The 21,920-nt window shown below is 39.2% G+C and overlaps 1 protein-coding gene and 1 long non-coding RNA gene across 2 annotated transcripts in view; both read left to right on the top strand.

Moving 5' to 3' along the window:
- LOC146326610 (uncharacterized) overlaps positions 1-18,748 on the top strand; it is a 68,601-nt gene extending 49,853 nt beyond the window's left edge. The window contains exons 3-5 of the long non-coding RNA XR_014770608.1: positions 13,951-14,061; positions 16,284-16,424; positions 18,673-18,748. This is a non-coding gene — a long non-coding RNA (uncharacterized LOC146326610). The remainder of the gene's footprint in view (positions 1-13,950; positions 14,062-16,283; positions 16,425-18,672) is intronic.
- Positions 5,081-10,163, top strand: zic6 (zic family member 6). Its single transcript, XM_084718898.1, has 2 exons — positions 5,081-6,272; positions 8,685-10,163. Exons 1-2 carry the CDS (start codon positions 5,300-5,302, stop codon positions 9,305-9,307), a joined length of 1,596 nt encoding a protein of 531 aa, XP_084575024.1. The 5' UTR covers positions 5,081-5,299; the 3' UTR covers positions 9,308-10,163.
- Positions 18,749-21,920: the final 3,172 nt, after the last annotated feature.

The following is a 21,920-nucleotide window of genomic DNA, read 5'->3' on the forward strand; positions in this document are numbered from 1 at the left end:
TAACCGTTTGTCTCACTCACACCAGCCATTTTCCCCCAAAAATATTTTACACCGCTCCTCGAGCCTGCCGCCCTCTTCTCACTGACATTTTCACCTCTATTTTTTTCCCTCAGATATCTATTCAATTTAATTTAAGTAAAATTTGTGCAGTTACATTTTTACAATCACGCATTTTTTTATATTTGTTTTATCTTTAAAGATATTAATTTTAATTCCATAAAATGATTAGCTCCATATAGGTTTGTGTTTTCTTCTATTCAAATTTAAGACAGATTTTTTAAAAACAATCTCTAATGATTATTTAAATGTAGGCGTAATGCAACGTGCTAAATTGTTGCAGGATATTCTGCAGGACTATGTATAATTTGATGATTTAGTTATCTCTGCTGGGATTACCTCATTGGGCGTTGGGATAGCCCATTGGTTATAACATAATCTTCTTCTAACTGAGCATGCGCGTTACCTTAAAATATCACAATATTGTAGTGTGCATACCTCTGTGACAGTAGGCCCATGCTGTTGGAAAAGAGCAGAACATAACCATCAGCCTAAAATGGTAAACAACTCACATTTATACATTTATTCTAACTAGATGTGTTGCAGTAAGTAGCTATGAACGTTATTTCAGTGCATAATTTGATGAATGACCTAGATGCATGATAATTGTCTTCTTATAGAAACAAATTGGCCTGTAGCCGCCCAATCTTCTGGATTTTTTCTTACAGCTAAGTGGAGTATTTTTTTTTAGTCCATGTCGTCTGGCCTGTAGCCTACACTATGCTTGGCTGGCTCAGGCCGCTGGTGCTATAGACAAGTTTCTGGACTTGAAGTTAACTCAATAGTGACCAGACAAAAGTGAAATCTTCATCTCCCTTAAACAATGGCAGAATCATCGCCCAGCATTACACCCATTTATCAAATACCACTGAATATGAATATGTTTTCTTTATTTACATTTTAAAAAGGCAGAAAATGCTGAATGTATCCCAATGGCACAGTTAAATGAATGATACCGTGATTGAGTGTTTTGCTTAAATGGACATTGTGCTGCATGAACTTGCAGGTTTTGGCTGAGGTTTAACGTGACACATTCCAACTCTCACACTACATCTGTGCCTGAATTTAATAAGAAAAATGATCGCTGTGTTCTGTGTGCTGCATTAGGTACATTCATCACACACTTTTCGTAGTTCTCTTACATTCTGCGGAGCCCACAACAGTATAAAGGCTCATATTCTGGTCAGCATTCACACCATAATTCTGCAGAATAACATAAGATATCATTTTGACTCACATTTGCTTCAATGAGAATGGTGTTTATGCATGGAACATTTTCATCCACTTATTTTCTGAATGCTAATGTTTTCTCAAAACATGCATTTACATTGTGCGTTGTATTTACAAATACATACAGGATATATCAAATACTATTTTTTTTATTTATTTTTGTGCAAGTGTAGCGGCTGATAATGACAAGGATTTTTCTCACATACTCAGGCTTTACATGACAAATGATAATTTAATTGTAATTTTGAATTTCACAGTGTAATGCTTGACTGTTTTGCATTGCTATCGGGCATATTTTTGTGTTGTGTGTGTTTGTTTTTTGTTTGTCGTTGGAGAAACATGCTCGGAAATGTTTTGTCCTCCTGTATTTGCTTTGTGATATTCAACACAGGTTTTATACTTGAATATAGCACAATAATAACAGCACAGATCGTCATCTATATTTCATAGATTATATGGTCAGTTGGTCTTGAGTGACTGCTGCAGTACTTGGTGTTTGCCTTCATATGGCTGATGGAGAGGACTAATTGACTTCTTGCTGTGATTTACTGGAGCATCTGTCTGCAAATGGACTCATCCCAAACCTGTTAATTCATCTAAATTTCATAAAGTCATGGCAAGACTGTGCACTGCCATCCCTCATCAATTATAATATCTCAGTACACTCCACACTCATGCATGCAGTTGTTTAAACGTACACACGCATGCACACACACACACACACACACACACACACACACACACACACTTAGACATTCCTGTTTGTAGCACATGCATGAATCCATAGTAACTTTGTGTCTGTCTGTCACACACAGATTTGGATATTTGATGAAGTTATTTTAATTTTTGCATTTCTTGTGTTGCACTGACATTCATCGCCAAATGTAACCTGGTCATTTGTACAAATACTAGTTTATTATGGAAAAACACAAGTATTTGTAGGCCTGTGTGTGTGTATGTGTTTATCGACTTTGCGCAAATAGTTTTCCCCAAAATGTGATGTGTGTAAAAAAAAAAAAATCTTTTTTTTTTTAAATTCTGCTCATCATCATTCGGGGTTAAAGAGATCAAATTTGCTGTATTTTCATTCCAGCCTACAACATGGCGTTACACTGTAGCTCTGCTATTCTAACTGGCATTTGTGTTCTGCTTAATTTCTTCTCTCCATATCGCCTTTCTCATTCATTTGGTCCACATTCACTGTGCTGGGAGTGATTTGGATCTCATGCATGTAAAGAATGTTCCCTGACATAAATGTTTTGATTGTTGTGAGTGATATTTTGTGTGTAGCAGTCATTGGGATTTTTGTCTGGCCTGTCAAGCAACCAAAAATGACCAGACTCATAAAGCTGCAGGGTTGGAAGGGATTGCAGATGTCAACATGCTAAAAAATCTGTTACAACATAGATATTTAAACTGAAGTTGTGTGGGTCTGTACATGTGTAGGTTAAAAAAGCTAGAAATTTAAAATGCTACATTGTTGTAGATTTTGTCTATTTTATCAGACTGCAAACATGGTACTGTAACACAAAAAAGTTCTCAACTAGTGATAAATAATCGCAGGATAGATTTGCATGTTTTGGCATTTGTTCTTTTAATTTTATTTTTATTTATCGCTGTGAAGCTAACCCTTATCACATTAACCCTATATGAAATCCAAATGGTTCTAAATTTATCTGGCAATTTTTAACCACATAAATTTACAAATCAAATACTCATTTACTTGATTATGTTGTTATTACTAGACTTCCATATTGTACTGTAGTGAAATTAATAGACTTTTAATTTATGTAAAATTGTTAATTAGGATAAACTCTAATTAAGTTATGAGCACATTAAGGGCTATTTGAACATTTAAGCAAATTTAGATGTTATAAGCATTTAAATAAAGTTAGTGCTTAATACAGAATATTGCAGTATAATCTTCAGTTATTAAACAGGCCTATAATGGCGCACACTTGACTTGCTTTGACTCTATATTATTGAAAATGTGAGCCTCAACAGTCTCATAGAATCATATTAAATCAGTAAAAGTGCAATTATTCTGCTTTCTTGTTTTGCCTTCTTGCAGCTAAATGAGGATCTGGGATGATTTTGGGGCGCAGGTCTGCCAGTCCTTTATGCGACCTGAATGACAGATTAGAAACTTTCGGTTTATATGCCTTCAGCCCTCAATCATTTTCGGAAATGCATCGGGTTAAAGGTTGACAAACATGAGCGTCCATTACAATCATGACGGAATTAGGCCAGTTTTGGGCCTGTCTACTATTTTGCGGCATTTAATGTCAAGTGGGCCCCTTGCTTTGTCTCTGCAGGTGACGTCAGCATAACAATGTGGAAAAGGGTTTTTTCTCCTCTTTCTTTTTTCTTTTTTTATTTAAAGAAAAAGTTGAAAATTCAGCTACTGTTTTTTGGGAAATGAGGAGTTTTTTTCACTTTAAAGCTATAAGCTGCAGTCAGGAGCCCACGTCACGTCGTGTAGATTTTACATAAAAGCAACAGATAAAAGAATTTGGCTAAACTGGTGCAGGTAGATGAAAGTGCGTTCATAATCAGAGCCACGTACGTCAAAGTGCAGGAAACGTGCAGGAGGAATATGTGCTGCACTAGAGCAGAGCAGAGCAGAGCAGAGCAGAGCTGCTGTCCTCACAGCACCCCAAAGTAAGAAAGTTTATCTGAGTTTCCCTGGAACACTGGAGCCTATCCTCTGCTGTTTGTCACGTTTTAAAAAATTTACATTTTACGTAACCAATTTTTACATCTGCGCTATAAGCCTTCAAGACGCGCGGTGCTCACTGTGGACGATTATTAATTTATTTTGGCTTAATGAGAAAGGGTCTGTGGATAGAGATGGTTCACACTGGGCTCAAAGGTAAAATAGTACATCATGTTCTGGAGGGTTCCCCATTGACACTGCTGGAAAATGTCTGTGTAAAATAAGTTGTTTTTTTTTCCAGTAAGACTGTGGTATGTTGGTGGTCCGGTGCGTCAAGTGAAACTACTTGTTGCTTTATCAAAGTATCAAAGTTTTTTTTCTTCAAGTGGTTTCGTGTCCTTGCGAAAATGCATATATACTAATATAAAATAAAAGTGTAACGCAAAGATGCTCTCACCTACATGAGAGCTCAGCAACTTGTATATTACATAAAAAAAATGCTGATTTAAACTTCATTATCATACAAGATAATCACACACACTGCATAATTAATATTTTTAATAATTTAAAATAACTAATTTAATTGTTAGAATTAGTTTCCCTCTAACTTTCTCTGTTTTCAAATGTGTCCCTCCACTCAAAATGCAAGTCTTGACAATAATTGTTCTGGACACGCAATGGCCAGTCTCTCTATTATTCTTGCAGGGCAGGAGTGGGACATTTGCTTTGGCAAGATTTCCAGTGAAATAAAAGACGGTAGATGTGCTGTGATTGTCTTGTGTTCTGCTCATGTCTGCATTTAATCACTTGACTTTTATGAGATGATTAGTATTTCACATTAACCTTTACGGTTTTTTCATACGTGGAGGTTTAGAGAGAGGGGTCTTCTGAGAAGGCGCCTGAAGTTAAAGAGGCAGCAATATTTGCGAGTATCGCGGCACATTTCAAAGCATTTTCTCTGCGATATTTGAAAACGGAGTCGTGCGGTGAACGCCTGCGTGTCCCTTTTAAAACAAACCCTGCGCCTGTCAATCACGGCGCATTCCAACCAATCCCAAAGCTCCCTTTTTAAAAGCAGGTTTGCCTGCTGTGCTTTTATATTGCACCATGGCCTGTTTCGAAGCATTTTTACTACCACGGTTATTGCCACAAATCAAGAGGGCAAAGTGAACGGCATGGGACTCACACCAACTTTAACGAAATTGAGTCTGGTTCCTACTTCTGCGAAGTTCACGGCCAAGAATTTCACATGCAGATGATATACAAACAAGGAAAATGGGAACTGAATTTCTAGGTGTATCCTGAGTGCTGAATTGGTTTGATTTTGCAAACTCATAGCCAAACTCACAACAAAACATGACAAGCCTTTCGAGGTTTAGTGGCTGCCCTCTCTCTTGCGTCAACCCCGGGGAGAGCAATACTGAACCCAGCGTGGTGCTGCCACCTTTGGCAGGAGAGCACATGGGACACCCCACTGGCAGTTCCTTAAAACTCTGCCCCTCGCACAATTTGCGAGACTACCCCGAGACGAGGTCCAGTGCATATGTTGACCATTCGGTTCCCAATTTTTCAGACTCTGGATACCCCAGCCACCGGTTAGAGCACAGCCCTAGGGGCATTATCATTGGAGCCAATCTCTCTGGAGCCGGCATGCCACCCGTCACTGATCAACTGGCATCAAGACCTAACCAACATGGCGGGATTGGAAGGTATCGTGACTTTGCTGGCTGCAGGGACAACAGGAGCCATGCTTTTTTCACAAGTTACCAGGAGCAGGCCCACGCCTCCGCGGACGCATCTCGAGATCTCGGCAGCCAGATGATGCTGGGTCTACCTGGCGACCTCCTCACCCGAACTCACCCTTATGGCCAAGCCATCAACCCCAAGGGAAACAGCCAGCAGCTTGTCACCCAATTCCTGGGTCTCTACAAACCCCTCAACATGGCAATCCAGCGAGGAGGAGGAGGAGGAGGAGGCGACGCTTTCCTCAGGTGCTCCAAACAAACAGTGAAGCACGAACTGGTGTGCAAGTGGAGTGACGGCCAAGAGGGGGCTGCTGGGAAGCTGCCTTGCTCCAGAGCCTTCGGGACCATGTATGAACTTGTCACCCATGTGACAGTGGAGCATGTCGGGGGACCAGAGCACTCTGAATATGTTTGTCACTGGGAGAACTGTGCGAGGGACAGGAAGCCTTTCAAAGCCAAATACAAGCTGGTGAACCACGTCAGGGTCCACACAGGGGAGAAACCCTTTCCCTGCCCCTTCCACGGCTGTGAGAAAGTTTTTGCCAGATCAGAAAATCTAAAGATCCACAAGAGGACTCACACAGGTCAGTCAATAATCATACGAAAACACACAATCTAATAATAATAATAATAATAATAATAATAATAATAATAATAATAATAATAATTTTTGACTTAAAATGTATTTTCATTTTGACCAACTTTTAGTAATATTTTTTTTGTGTGTTTATCTGTGTGAGCATATATATTTTTTAAATTTTCAATATTGAACTGGACGTTTGCTTATTCTGTTACATTATTGTCACCATAATTATTATTGTTAAGATATTTTATTATTGTTGTTAAATTATTATTACATGGTTCTGGTGTTATTTGGGTCCACACTGTTATAAAAATGTTGTAATACAACGCTTTTGTGGCTGCTTCTCGCCGTGTCTGGTATGATTTTGCAGGAGACCAGCATGTTCAGGCTCCATGCAGGAAGCATCACAGATGAACAGTAGCATAAGCCAGTTACAAACGAGCCTAGTGTGCAGGCCTAGTGGTTTGGGTGCCTCTCCCACTTCATTCAATGAAATTATTAAATAAATGCCGGGACACCGGAGAGCTGTGACGTAGCCGTTACGCTGCCTGTGCCTCCCAGGGACACAGGAACAGAGGAGCACATCACACTGTGATGTAGTAGGAAATAAAAAGGTGAGCACACGGGATGACCCCAGTCAGCAAAATTAAATAATTACCAATACAAACAAAATGACTGACATTTATTCAAAAAACGAGGTTTTATTTATGGCCCTTTAATTTACTTTCCGTTTGTAGGCCTGAAGGAGTGAATTTGTCATAAAATGCATTTCATTTTAAATCAATCACTTTCTAAGGGCTTTTCTTTTTATGCCCCTGATACAAGCACAGATTCTAATATCTGCAATAAAAAGGATTTACTGTGCAATCTTATTTTATTCTTATTTTCACACACTAGCTATTGTGGTATAAATGTGAAATGTGTGCATTTAATTTGAAAATACAATTAACGAATGAAGTGAATGGCCTTCAGAAAAAAATAATTATTAGGCACCCTCTTTTGCTTGTGCTGTAAATTGTTTTACTAATGAAAGGAAAGAGAATAGAGACAGAGAAAGGGACGCTTAATGACATTTGTTATTACACAACTGCACATGCGTGGTGTGTTGCTAATTAGACTTAATTTATGTGAGGAAAATATATTCACTTTCTTTGTGAAATTCTTAAGGACAGTCATCCATTAAGATGCAGAGATTTAAAGTTTTATTTATGAGTCCAGCTCTTTACTGCCCGCTGCATCAACGTGAGTGCGCAGCTGTAGGCAATTTTGTGCTAGAAGATCAATTAGCATCTTGATAGCCATAATTCATTCTGTGCATGAGAACTCCATTTAAACAAATCTTTGCATTTGCTGTCGCAGGTCCACGGTAATCTAATGCATGTTTAACTGCAGCAGGCTTGTTGATTTAGTCCTGCCTCACTTGTTGCGATCAGAACCGCACTAAAGTTTCAGCAACTAGTTTGAACTCTGCAATTTAATGACTCATGTGAAGGGGTTGGTTTTTTTTTTTGCACATTAGCAGCAATTTAGTAGAACAAAGTGGCATTTTTAAGCATTTATCATCCAGCCTGAGATGGCCTGAGAAGCGGTTCTGTGTTTGCAGAGTCACTGACTGACAGCTGAGGATCAGATAGTCATTTCATAGTGTCGAGGGAAGCCTGAATGTGCATTTTTTTTTAGTTTGTAGGGTCAGTTTTAATACAGTATGGCTATAAAGGCGCACGCAATTGACTTAAAGGGACAGTTCACCCCAAAAATCAAAAACACATCTTTTTCTTTTGGCCTGTGGTGTTTTTTATCCAGCTATATTGTTTTGGTGTGAGTTGCCCAGTTTTGGAGATAGATATGTCTGCCCTCTCTCAGTTATAATAAAACCAGATGACAAAAACTATACTATGTCTCTCTGGAAATCATGACCTGGTTACTCAAAATAATCCACAGACTTTGTTGTGAGCAGTTTCATTCGGAACTACTTTCTCTCTGTGGTATAATCCACTGGAACTACTTTCTTTCTGCAGTAGAATCAAAAGAACTACTTTCTATGGACTAGAAAGAAAATAGTTCCTGGCGAAACTGCTCACAACAAGGTCTGTGGACTATGTTTTTTGGAAATAGAAACTGCTGTTATTTTTTTATTTTTTATTTTTTTCAAATATACTTCTTTTATCTTTTCAGTTTTTGCATTTTGTATTTTTTTTTCTGCAGATATCTCAAAAACTCGGCAATTCACAGGAAAACAGTCTAGACGGATAAATAGCACTACAGGCCAGAGGAAAAATATCCATTTTTGATTTGGGGATGAACTGTTCCTTTAAGCTTCATCAGTATTAGCAACATGCAGGCCTTTATGGCAGCACGGGCCTGTGAGCAGCATTTTCATAACTCGCCGTCATTTCTTTCTCTGCACGTTTAGGTGAAAAACCTTTTAAATGTGAGTTCGAGGGCTGCAACCGGAGGTTTGCGAACAGCAGCGACAGAAAGAAACACTCTCATGTGCACTCCAGCGATAAACCCTACATGTGCAAGGTCAGGGGCTGCGACAAGTGTTACACCCACCCGAGCTCCCTGCGGAAACACATGAAGCTCCACTGCAACAAGGGCCTCGACGCCAAAAGCGGTGATTCTGGTGGTCACGTCGCTGCTGAGGCCAGGTCGACCACCCGAGTCCCGGATGGAGCCCAGATCAGCCCCCCTCACCCTCCCACCTCCACTCAAGATGTCCCCCTGTCCCCGGAGAGTCGAGACGACTCAACGACCCTGAGGTCACGTTTCCATCACACGTTTGACAGCAGTTTGGACTACTCCACACACAGGTCACAGCCCCTCTTGGACCCTTTGTTGCTGCAGAGAGGCAGCTACAGGTCCCAGTCCTCCCAGTACCCCTGCGGCCAGACAGGTCACACGTTCGCCCAGAGCTCAAGGACTTTCCCCTCCACTTCTCCCTTTCAGAAGAGTATTGTCAACGGATGGTACACATGCCACAGCGGCGTGGACTCTTTCCCACCAAAGCATTGCAGCAACATCCCGTCTCTCTGAGGTCCAGCTGATGGGACACATCCGAGCGGGCGACTTCCAATTTTTTTGGGCCTATTTTTTCATGTTATAGCATAAAAACCGTACAGCTGTATCCCTATTACTCTCTGTATTTTTTGTGAATGTTGTATCAGATATTTTGTGACACGTCCTGAGTCATCATATTGAAATCTTGCATTGCGAAATGTGGCGAGCTTTATTTGTCGTCGTGAGGCCTGTTTGGTTGGTTTGGCTTGTAGCATCTGTAGCTACATCACCCCACAGGAACTTTAACAAAGTGTATATGCCTAACTGTTCGCTGTGTTGCATAATTATTAAAGATATCTATCTCAAGTGAGACACAAAAAATGACAAAGGATTTTTATGGAAATCTGCGTATTGAGTCTGAACTTATTATTGGAAAGTAAAAAGGAAGCGTCTTGCTGAATGTAGCCCTAAAGTGTAGGGGTCTTTGTTGAATGTAAACTAGGTGTAATGTATGTCGGGAAGATAGAAGCATTATTCATGTCTTTATGTGTGTCACAAGATGAAATAAATATCTGAAAGATCTTTTCTGGATGGGCCTGAAGCATGATTTGTCTGTAATTAAGATCCTGCGTGGCTCAGTAGATTTTTTTTTTCTTTTTTCCTCTTGATTAAGTTCCCCTTTTGGCCTCCTTTTCATTACACATTCGTATTCTTGTTTGTATTTTATGTATATTTCACATTTCTGTGCAAAGTTAAGACCAGTGTGAGCATAAACCAGTGTTCGTGATACTATTAAAAACGTTTAATTAGCATACAGTTCTACTGTATATAAGCCTACTGTATAATTAATTATGTATTCTATATTTTATTAAAGTGTCTATATTCTCTTTGATCAGGCGTGTGTGATTAAATCCAATCAATGCATTTTCATCGTGAGCTCAAACTTTTTTTTATTTATTATTATTTTTTAATTTTATATTTTCCTACGCCGTTTGCAGGTTTGCAGTTTTGTGCAAACTGCGGATACGGAGGTTATCCTCACTCACAGACGATCTGCTCTGTGTTTAGAAATGTCAGGAACTGGTCAGGCCTTTAGCCTGAAGGTATTAAACTGGTTTGGACTGTGGTAAATCTCCTGTGAATGAACCATGACTTGTGATAAACTTTACTTAGAATTGGCTAAATTCTGATGGTCAAGCGGCCCTGTCTCAGCCGAAAAGGGCTCGCCTTTTCTATCAAATTTTAGTTTTCTTACCTGCGTCATCGGCGCGTGCCTCTTTTTGGGATACAGGTGTATTTGCCACAACGTCACGCAATTTCTGTCTTTCAGTAGGTGTGCTTTTTGCTCCCACTTCAAGTCAATTTGGCTGATTTTGTGTGAATCACTTTATATATTTTCATTCGACCTCTGCCTCTCCCTCTGTCTTTCCGTCTCTATCACACAGACTCATACGCGCACACACACAACAACGTGTCTCCTTAAAGGTTATCAGGCTGTAGACACAAACATGACCCATGTAACCTCAAAATAATGTATCAAACACTCCATTGGTATTCCTGTCATTCAATGCTGTGCACACATATTTTGGGGGACAGGTGCAGAGCGAAGAAAAGGAACCATTCTCATAATTTATTTAAAAAAAATGTTACAGAGAGTAGCACCTCTTTTACTGAGTAGAAATATAAAAATATAAAATTATAAGTAGAAAAAAAGTAGTACAAAAAGTGTGCTTATATAGGGCCAAAGGGGCAGCACCACCTGGGGTCTATCTGTGCACGTCTGCCTATCTTTATTTTATTCATAGCACAAACAGAAAGCTTTTATTTACTCTATAAAGACTTTGCTGTAAATTCAAAGTATTTTGAGCTCCTCACTTTGAGTCTGATTTAACAGATTTGCTGGACTTCACTCTTCAAAAATCACAGTACCACTCAGAGTGGACTGATATGTGGTGTTATGTTTCTTTTGGCTATTGATAAAAGTCGAAAAAGTTGGAAAAAAGGGTTTAAAAAGACGTGTAAGTTTTCCTTTTTTTGGATGCCCATGCTGCTAATAGATAAATGTTTGTTTCACTTCACCTACGTTTCAGCTTTGCTGACATTTGTTCATGTTTGCTTGATTGTTTGTACCTTCTGGAATGTAAATTTCAACAAACACCTCATTATTTTAGAGAAAGAAGCTGAGAATATTTCTGTTTGAAGCCTCGGTTTCACTACTAATCCTGGTGCAGAGTGAATTATTATTGTCATACAGCTCATTTTTAGTTTACACTCTGCGTTTCCAGTGTCAAAAATTACACCTCCTTCTACCAGTATTACCTACTTAAAAGAGAGAGTGATTGTTAACTGAGTGACCAGGCTGAAGTACAGTTAATGTGAAGTTTAATGCTGTGTATAAAGATGATGTATACAGTGAGTGTCTGTCCTCGTTCCACTTAGGAAGGTGCTGCAATAGCTTGATTATTGTGGAGGTCAGATAGGTCATGAGTATGATGAATAAGGTAATGAAAAAAACCTCTGCTACTCTGCCAGGAGCAAAGCTTTATACTTTGTACCTGTATGTATGGATGTCAGCATTTTATTCCATTAAACATGCGGATGATGACTGCCATTATATACGTATACCAATTTGCTTCACATATCAAAAGGAGATCAGGTCAAAAGTGCATTAATTTTACATTTCTTTGAAATATATGCTTACAAGTGATCTGACAGTTGACTAGCTTTAAAAAGGATGTTCTTTATTCCAGAGATAAGGTTTGATGAAGGGGCAGTTGTCTGGATGGCCAAATACATGAGGGTGAAGCTTCAAGACGGTATTAGAAGATGTTTTCCTCGCAGTGTCGACCATATTAACATGCTTTTAAAAGTTCAGAAGACTTTGGTTATGGTGCTGCTATAAGACAAAATAAAAGCAGAGTAAATCTACAAGCCACTCATATTATTTCTGTTGCTCATCACTCTATATTTATAAAAAATGTAAGAAAACTGTTTTAATCCTCTGTGAAAACATGCAAAGTAAGCGGCTGCATTTTATATGCTTACAGTGTAATTGTTCTCGAGATGGTGCAAAGCTGTGATGAACTTGTTTATGCATTCTGCACGCTGGTTAAAAGTGTATGTTGCACATGATGCTCAGGGGAAACATCTTTTGGGAGAGTCAAGATATTTTTGATGATGCATTTTGCAAATCCCCTTTGGGTTTGACCGCAGTTAATTTTAGGTTTTTTTTAGCTTTCTACAAGGCATCTTATTCTGAAACTATCCACAAGTTGCAGTGTCTGGATTTTGATAAAGACAACAACCAGTCTGAACTGTGTTAATCACCCATCTATCCATCTATTAGAAATACTTGCTTATCTTTAGGGTTGAGGATAGACCGGAGCCAAACCCAGCTGACATTGGATGAGAAGTGGGGTACACCCTGGACAGCTCCTGCTTAAATCATCTTTGTTTTTGTTTTTTTAATTTTTTATTGCTAGAAATCAGTGAATATATGTAAATAAAAGCACCCCTGCATCAGCACATCATCAGGTTGATAATGATAAAAATTTTCCTTGAGTTGAAGATTTTGTGTCAAGTAGTATGTCGTGGTCGAAGATGGATTTGAAGTGATTGATTGTAAAATATTGCAATTGTGAAGTGCTCCTTTCTTCAACCAAATTGAGGTGAACTGGGTTGGCTTTGATCAGTGTACTTTAATGATGTGATGACTGAAATTTCTGAGATCCCCCTCTCGCTTGTATTGCAACCTTATCAATAACTTGCATCAAATGCTTTTTGGTGTGACTGTGGTATCGACTGTAGTTTTTCAAGTAATCTCAAGATATTTTCTCTGTAGCTCATCCTCTAAACCCCAACTATTGTATGCACTGTCACATTCCGCCCTTCTCTCCTCCGTTTCTAAAAATAGTAAATCTCTCCACAGAAAACACAATAGAGGTGATCAAACATTATTTTCTGCTCATGCAAGCCTCTGTATTTGCATATGGAAAACTGATTTTCCGTTTGTTGTGTGAGGACATGCAGAAAGCCAAAAGGCAGCAACCTACATTGTGAATTTCTCCGACTACAGAGTGTAAGCTTTTTCGTGGTATATTCTGACCAAGCCGTGGTAATATTCCATAATCATTGAACCCTGCCACACCCTTCCCCCCCAGTAATCACAACTGATTAGACCTCCGCTTCCCAGTTTGCCACTTGTCCGCCGCCATCTTTACTCTCGCGCTCTCTGCCTAGCAACAAGCAGAGGCGCCATTTTGGACAGGGTATACAGGGTATACATCAATTTAATGTAAATAAATCCATTTCACCTTGGGATCCATTGAATTGCTATCTTGCCCCCCTGGGTCGCTGTTATGCCATGCTTGGGTTGAGCCCCAGCTGTGTACCAGGGGGTGGGCTGCTTTGTCACACCAGGTCTTTGGTTTTATGCATCATCATAACCATGTATGACATCTTGCGTAACTTACACTGTGCGGCTCCCATACTTCTCCAAGTACGTTTTAAGCGCCCGGCCCGGACTGTGTCAGCGTTGATTCTGACTGAGTGTGATTTTAATTGGATCTCTGGCTTTTCCCCCCACATCCTCCCCAGGTCAAGCCAGTGGTGCCTTTGCTCCCCAACTTGCTTTCTTTTCATCCACCCCTCTGTGCCCCCCTCCCCTTTTTTTTCGCCAGGTCCTCTTGTTCCACCGTCTCATCTATCTCTATCCCTGCAGCTCCTGGCTATCTTCACCCTCTATGGCTCCTTCATGATGGCCCCCTAATCTCTGCCAGTATGGCTCCACGGTAAGTAGGTGTGCTCTGCCAGATACTCCCCCAAACATGCATGGAACTTGACTCATATATCTGCTTTTTTTCTGTACATTGCCCCGCTCTCCATGGAAAATTGCAACCCCATATGGTAAACTGGATGCAGCCGCAGTGTCGCTTTATTTTATTTCTCACATTCTCTTTCCAGTTGGACAGTGGTGATGATTAGGGCTGCACAATTGATCAAAATATTATTGAAATCGCAATACAGCCAAGTGCAATGTCCAAGTCACAGTAGCTGCAATTTTTTGATAAAGGAAAATGTCTGGCCTACAAATCTTGTTCTCCAGATGTAAGAAATCACGTTTGTTTGGTACAGACCCCAACAAATATCACATCATTGTGATTTTAATAGCGTTTTTCAGTGTGTGATACAAATTATCATTCCCACTTATATTGAATTATATTGCAGTTGCAGTATCTGTCAAAATAATTGCCATATGATTATTTTTTTAACCATATTGTGCAGCCCTAGTGGCTACTGAGGGGTTTGGCATCAAGGCATCAGTGATGCTAACAATGCATAATGAGGGCAAATGTAACAATGAAGAAAGATTGATTGTGAAGTAAAAGATTTAACCATATGTAATACAACTGTCAATAAGATGAAACAGCTTATGTCATTCATTCCTCTTTGAGAATATTAGGTAAGGTAATCTGTTTCATGTCGAAGCCTGTGTTAATTTGACAGCTTGACAATTAATACGCTTTTAAAACACACCATCAGAAGCAGGCCTCTTATGTAAGACAATGCAATTGTTACAATTATATGCACATGTGATTGGTGTGTTTACAAACCCCAAAATGGTGAACAGGAACGTGAAGTCCCGGCGCTGTGCTCTTATGATTTAACCAGCCTGATCCTTTAGATTTCTTTCTCATCCTCATCTGCACTGCAGTTTTCTGATTAGCGGTGCCAGCCCCCTGTGTAGTCCAGCCTGTACCAGGGCTTATTAAACTAGGCCCCTATTCACTCTCCCCAACGGTCGCTCCACTGTCAACTTAAGCCCAAGCCCCTCGATGCTCAGCCCTCCGACTATTGTTGCAGAATTCACCAAAAACTGAGTATTGCTGAACAGCCAATATGCAGCGGGATAGAGAGAAAGGCCCCGCCTATCCTCATATCTAATGCATATTTGGCTTTTGATGCATTGCAATTTACCCCTGTGGATGGTTCTTAAAAAGATGTGTTTTTTTTCTTTTTTTCATTTATTATCTATGCCTTACATAATGATATTTTGACAGTTTCTGATGAGCCAGTTTCTGAGATATCATGGAGACTTTAATGGTCTCCTATGAGCTGGTGAGCTCAGGAGGTAACCACATGACTGACAATGATTATCTCATAGCAAGAAGAATAAACAACAAACTGAAAGCAAAAGTTTTTCAATACGATGGCCTGCAGTATATGTTGTGACCTGTCGCAATGCAAAAGGAAAAATAAATAATGTTTCAAAAATCCACATCTTTCAAAATTCATACTTCCAAGGTTTTTTGGGAGTTAGAGTAGGTGGTGTGGGGTGAGCAGACCTTTGAAGATCTTTCAACTCCTGCAAGCTCCAGGCCTATGAGATGCAATGCCATCCTTTTAAGGGAATGACCATAACTTTGGTAGCCTTGCTTCTAATCCCTCCTCCAGACCCTTGTCATCAGAGATCAACCGGGCTGAGCCTTAATGTCCTCCACTCACTGGCAAGGGCAGCTGCTAGCTTTCATGTATGTGAAGAGCCAGATGAATATGCTTAAATCTGCGCATTGGAGCAGGAATTGAAGCCTTTATCTTCATCTGTGTTTCTTAACAGTTCTGCAGTATATGTATGATCTCTGAGAAATTATCAGTTACACTTTAGAGCTTCTGCTTAATGATTCCCATTTTACAGAATGCATTTGAAGCATTTGTTAGAAAATGTTAAAAAGGCTTTGATCACAACGCCTAAAGAGCACAATGCCTTAGATTTTACAAAAAAACAGCGCAAAGAGACCCTAAGTGCCTGTTGTCTTTGCCGTCTCTCAAAACTATCACATTTCATTAGCAACAATTCAGTTCTATGGTGAGATACAGCATTTGAATACTTTTTGTATGATTTCTCAAATCTCTGTCGTTTGAGGTTGAACTTAAAAAAGGGATCACATTGATCACGGTCCAGGGTGTTTCAAAGCAGAGAGTAATCGCGAGTGTTTAATTTTATCTGTTGCAGTATGCATTGCAAGGCGGCTGTGTAATCAAGCCTGTGAACTCGACATCTGAAGGAAGGATTCTGTTTCTGATCACATCCCTATTGAAGTCCATCCATTCGCTGAACATGGATGTGTTGACACTCTCAAGCTTGCTCTCCTTGGTATGTGGCCGTCAAATTAATACATCTACTTGACATAATGCTGTGTATAGTTTTTAGCCGATGTCTAGTGTTTGTAGCAGTACTGTGGGCCTCACGGGGCCACATTTTAGAAAGCCATAAGTGAGGACGCACAGCGATCTCGCTGTTAACCTTCAGCGTTACAAGAGCACCCCAGGGCCTAACTCTACAATGATGGATGTAGGGTGGCGGGGGGTTAGGGGGGCCCACACACAACCCAGGAATTCCCCTTGGGCCTTTTCAATTACAGTTAGACCAAGCTCCACACTGTGATGATATGTTGCTTTAAGGCTGTGACATTAATGGAGGGGACAAATGTGATTTGGTGAGGTGTTGACCCTAAAGTACATGACACAGACAGAAGTACTCTCATCCTGCGGAGGCAACAGGAAGAAATGTGAGCTAACCTATTGTTGCTTTATTTATTTACTGTCATCAATAAAATAAACCAAAGGGTCATTTAGGTCCCCGTGAAGCTAAAGAACTATTGATGGAAATAGTTTATCATTAGCTACAGGCTAAAGGGAGCATGAGAGAGAGTAATTAGCCACTAGAGCAGCTTTGAGGTGTCCAGGTAATGGATTTAAGAGTGGCAAAGGGAAAGTGACAGACTGTCCCTTCATCTTTTTCATGATCAATAAGGCAGCCTAACCTTCTATTGGACATATACTTGATATGGTAATGGGATGTACCATGTGTGTTGCTGCGTAGGTGTGTGTGTGAGAGAGAACCTGTGCACATTTAACATCAAAACCAACTGCAGTGATTTTTGTCCCAGGATCAGCGCTATGCCAGTATCACTGCTGACTGAAACCTGTGAAGTTTAAGCTCATCAACAGATGACTTTCTAAAAGAACAAGTCACAACCGACTATATCTATTTTTGTCTGCAGGGATTAATCCCCTGTTTTAGGTGTCTGGAGGAGACAGGGGATGAAAAATCCATCCCACATGCGCCAAAAGTGTTTCAGTGTTTCTTCCAGGCCCATTATTAAAGTGCAATCCTGTCTCCTAAAAATTACATTGATTACTAAATTGTTTTCATAATCAGGTTGTGGTGACAGGGAGGAGGTTGTGGTGGATGGCAGACGTACATAATGCAGGATTTCAACATGACAGTCTGGGGTTCATGTCCACACTCCTGCAACAAAAGTGCTTGGTTAAGGTTAGGAAGAGATTGTGATTTTGGTATAGGTTTAAGCAACTACAGCACTTTTGTTAAGGTTAGGGAAACGTGGTTATAGATTAGACTTAGGCAACAAATGCACTTTAGTTAAGGGTAGGGAACAATGATTTTGGGTAGGTTGAGGCAACTACAGAACTTTGGTAGGGGAAAGATTGTGATTTTGGGTAAGTTAAAGCGCTTTGGTTAGGGTTTGGCAAATTTGGGTAGATTTAGGCAAGAAAATCACTTTGGTTAAAATGAGAGACAGATCATGCTTTCGGTTAAACATTAATAAAAAAAGAAAATCTCATGTCTCAAGTCCTTGCTGTCTTATACTATAGCCACTATGACTGGATAGAGTATTGCACTGCCTATTTTGCCCGAAAACAAATGAAAGTCATAGTCCACAGTAGCTCAGCTCATGTTTAATGTCATTTTTGTGTCTTGCCAGGTGCAATAACTAACAACATTTCCTCATTATGTTAATAGAAAACATAGTTTGGTCAGCATTATGTTTCCCTTAAAACATTTCTGCAGCTGCAAATTAGTTGTATTTAAACACCATTTCTAGGAGACAGGGTTGTAAAGTGGCGCATGTCTGTGATAATCAGCACTTGTCCTCAGCTTCGCTCCAGTAGCTGATACATTATCAGTACTGTTGCTGTTGTCAGTGCCATTGTACTCCTTCAGTTATATAATTGACAGAATTATGCAACCCATCTGTGCAACTGGGGTGTGTCTCAGAAATATTAATCTGCAACAAAAAAGAACAAATTCCCTTGGAAATGCGGTGCCTGCAGTATAACAAATACAACATCCCCGCCCCACTTTGACGGATATCAGGTCAATGCCAAAACAAAATCTGATATCTGAAAAAGAAGTTGTGTGTGGAAAAGAAGAGTTTACTGTAGAAACAGTGACATTCTTGTTTGAAACTGTACGATATCTGAAAGTTTAAAGAGCACTAGGATAAAAAAGCCCAGATATAAATTAATCACTAAAAATGTATAAACTGTATTTGACTAGTATTGATCAAACACGTCATTAACTATGCTCTGTACATTAGCTTAATTCAGAATTTACCATGTGACGGGCCATGAATAATGCTAAGGAGCCTGAGAGGGAAAAAAAGGCCATTCCCTACCTCCCTGCAGCTGTACTGTAAGTACCAAACTATGTTTTTTATACATGTGTTTTGAACTGTTGTACATTTACTTCCTTTTATCAACACACAAAGTAAAGATACCAGCCAGTTACATAAAAAACAGAGCAAACGGATCAGGAGCCGGCGTGGGCTGTTGGTAATGTGAACAAGATGCCAGAGGCAACGTGAAGTCACTGACATAATTATCTAAACACGTTTTATTATTCATCTCCATAATAAAACAGGCTCTGCTGTTGCTGCATGTTGTAAATCCATCACCGAAGATGTCTATAGATCAGATCTGATCAGATCATAAGTGTTGATATTAATTTATACTTTTTTTTTTTTTATTAGTTCAGTTTAATTTGTGGGCAGCCTGAGCAACGATAGAGGCTAATAAATGTCTTTTATTGTCCCCTGAGAAAGCCAGATGTTGGGGGTGGAGTAGTGGTGTGTGTGTGTGCGTGTGTGTGTGTGCGTAAAGTTAAAATGAAACCTAGGCCGCAGCCGCAGCGTGGATGACTGAAGTCCCTGTATTCTAGCTCACAGATCACAGAAGTTATGAAAGACTGCTCTTTGATCATTTCCATTTCTAAAATAATTTCCTTTGAACATTTCAAGTCACTTGTGCTTTTATTTATAAAGCCTATTTAGACAATCAAGGGGTTGAAAATAATTAGGCTCGCGAGCACATGAGTGTGGACATGTATTCCCTTTCAATCAGTTAAAACCAGCTCTGTTAATTAAAGTTCTGAGCTGTTACTCTGCCCAAATAATTTTCTTATTAGCTGCTGCATTCCTTAGATCTGTTGTCAGCAGAGCATATTTTCTTTTGGTTGCTCCTTTCTGTTTTTTCTTTTCTCTCACAGAAATCCCACTGACCCATATAGTTGATCTCATTTTTGAAGCGTATAATATAGATTTCAAGTTAAGAGAACGCACGGAGGCTCTATTATTAGTCCCATTTGAGGTGCACAGCCTCCTTCTAGGTGCTGCTGCGTGTTGCTGAATTCCCCAAGTGAAGGCATTACCATCTCATTTGGGTAAGGGTGAGATTACCTCATGCAACTGAGCTGTTTCATCACAGAAAATGCAGGGGGAGCTGAGCTGTCGTTGCCGCTGCTCACTGTTTATACAGGCGGCTGAACATTCCAGATACATTTCACAAACATCACACATGACAACTTGTGATGCCACCTTTACTGATGTTTCCCTTGAAAGGTCTCTCACTAACAACAACATCCTATTGATCCTCAGCACCATTTTAACAACCTCCTCACACCCTCTCACACATACACACCTGAGTGGGTATATGGATTGAAAATGTTAGCAGTTAGCAGCAGGCTAGCTTTTTTTTTTTTTTTTTTTTTTTTTGCCACCGTTGTCAATTAAGGCCCAGTCATTGTGGGATCGGCCCTGGTGGAGTCCTGCACAGGCAGGCAGGCAGGCAGGCAGAGAGTGATGAAGATCAGTAGTGTAAATAACGCCTCATCCCTCAGTGCTGAATTAATATGCAATACTTACATTTTTGTGCTGATTAAAAAGCTGTGGCACGTGATGAGCTATCAAAACAAGAAATAGACTACTCGGATTAAAATTCTGCTTTTAATTGGATAGATGAAAGGAGCAATTAGTTGCAGTTGAGTTAAGTTCTTTTTTTCAAGTCAGCTTGTCCTCATTTATTAGAAAAAGGGGAAAAAATAATAATGCATTTTAACCATACTCTTTAATTTTAGCATCTTTGTCTTAAAGGACTTTATTTACGCTGAGTGGCCACTTTATAATGTACACCTGTAGAATTTATTGCCTTACAGTACAACAGCTCTACCATAAAGTCTACCTTTATAAAGTTGATTGTGTCCAGTTTTTGCTGATATTGTTTGAAAATTCGTAAATTAAATTATATGTTTACGACTGAGGTCATAACTAAAGGTGGTGTACTGACTACACTACACTGATATTAGAAAAACCTCTGAATACAATGCAGTGAAGCACATCATCACAACTAACTATCTCCTCAGTACTCAAACATATAAATAAAATAACCCCTCTGTGGCAGTGTCAAAAAAACTGAACACAATAGGCAATCATATAACCAGACTTTATGACAATACAGTTGTATTGGATTAGGTGAGACTGTCTAATAAAGTGACCACTGACTGTATTTCTACATTAACAGTTTATTATGTGTACCTACAAAACTAATGTGGTCAACTAATGCAACAGTAATACTTTACTTATAGCCCACCTATAGCATTCATGAACAGTAAATTTACTCGAGTAAAGTACTTAAATACAAATCCGAGATACTTGCACAGTACTTAAGTATTTTAATTTTACGCAGCTTTATACTTCTATTCCTCCACTACATCTCAGAAGTAAATGATGTACATTTTACTCTACTATTTATCTGACAGCTTTAGTTACTTTTCAAATTAGAAATTTTTCATATCTATCCTGTCCAGTGAAAACCATGTATCCCTAACTTTTTATTATTTGAATTTTTTCTGATACATTAAAGGATTAAAGTGTCCCTTTATGGTTTGAGTAAAGTTAAATAAACTGTTAAAAACCCCTGCTGAATTAGCTGGAAAGTACATTGTCACAAAGCTGAAAACAGGGCTGTTTTTCTGAGCTGGTGAAAACTTGACTTTTTTGAGATACATGGATCTCACAGGACGGCGGTGTTACAAACATTATGATCTCATAGAATATGATGCATTCATTGTTACAGTTTAAAATACTCAGCATTGTATAAAGTAGTTACAATGAGCTCTACCTTTAAAATCTCCCGCAGTAAAATGCAACGTACTAATTAATACAGCGGTAATAGTAATCCAGAAACTACACTATGCACAATGAGTACTTTTACTATTGATACTTTAAGTACATTTTTCTGATAATACTCTCATATTTAGAGTTTTAAATGCAGGTCTTTTACTTGCAAAAGAGTGTTTTTATGGTGTGGTATTGGTACTTTTATTTAAGTAAAGGATCTGAAAGCTTCTTTCACCACTGATTACAATGTAGTTGTAAGAACATTTAAAGGGTTAATAAATATATATTGACAATGATTGCAATGTTTATGATGATTGTATATTATTATGGCTATGTTATACTATATTGTCATTCATTATTGATGTTTTTTGGTAATTAGCTGTTTAATAAGT

Source organism: Lutjanus erythropterus, chromosome 5, assembly GCF_056507025.1.
Source record: "Lutjanus erythropterus isolate fLutEry1 chromosome 5, fLutEry1.hap2, whole genome shotgun sequence".
In the NCBI taxonomy this organism is placed as follows: domain Eukaryota; kingdom Metazoa; phylum Chordata; class Actinopteri; order Lutjaniformes; family Lutjanidae; genus Lutjanus; species Lutjanus erythropterus.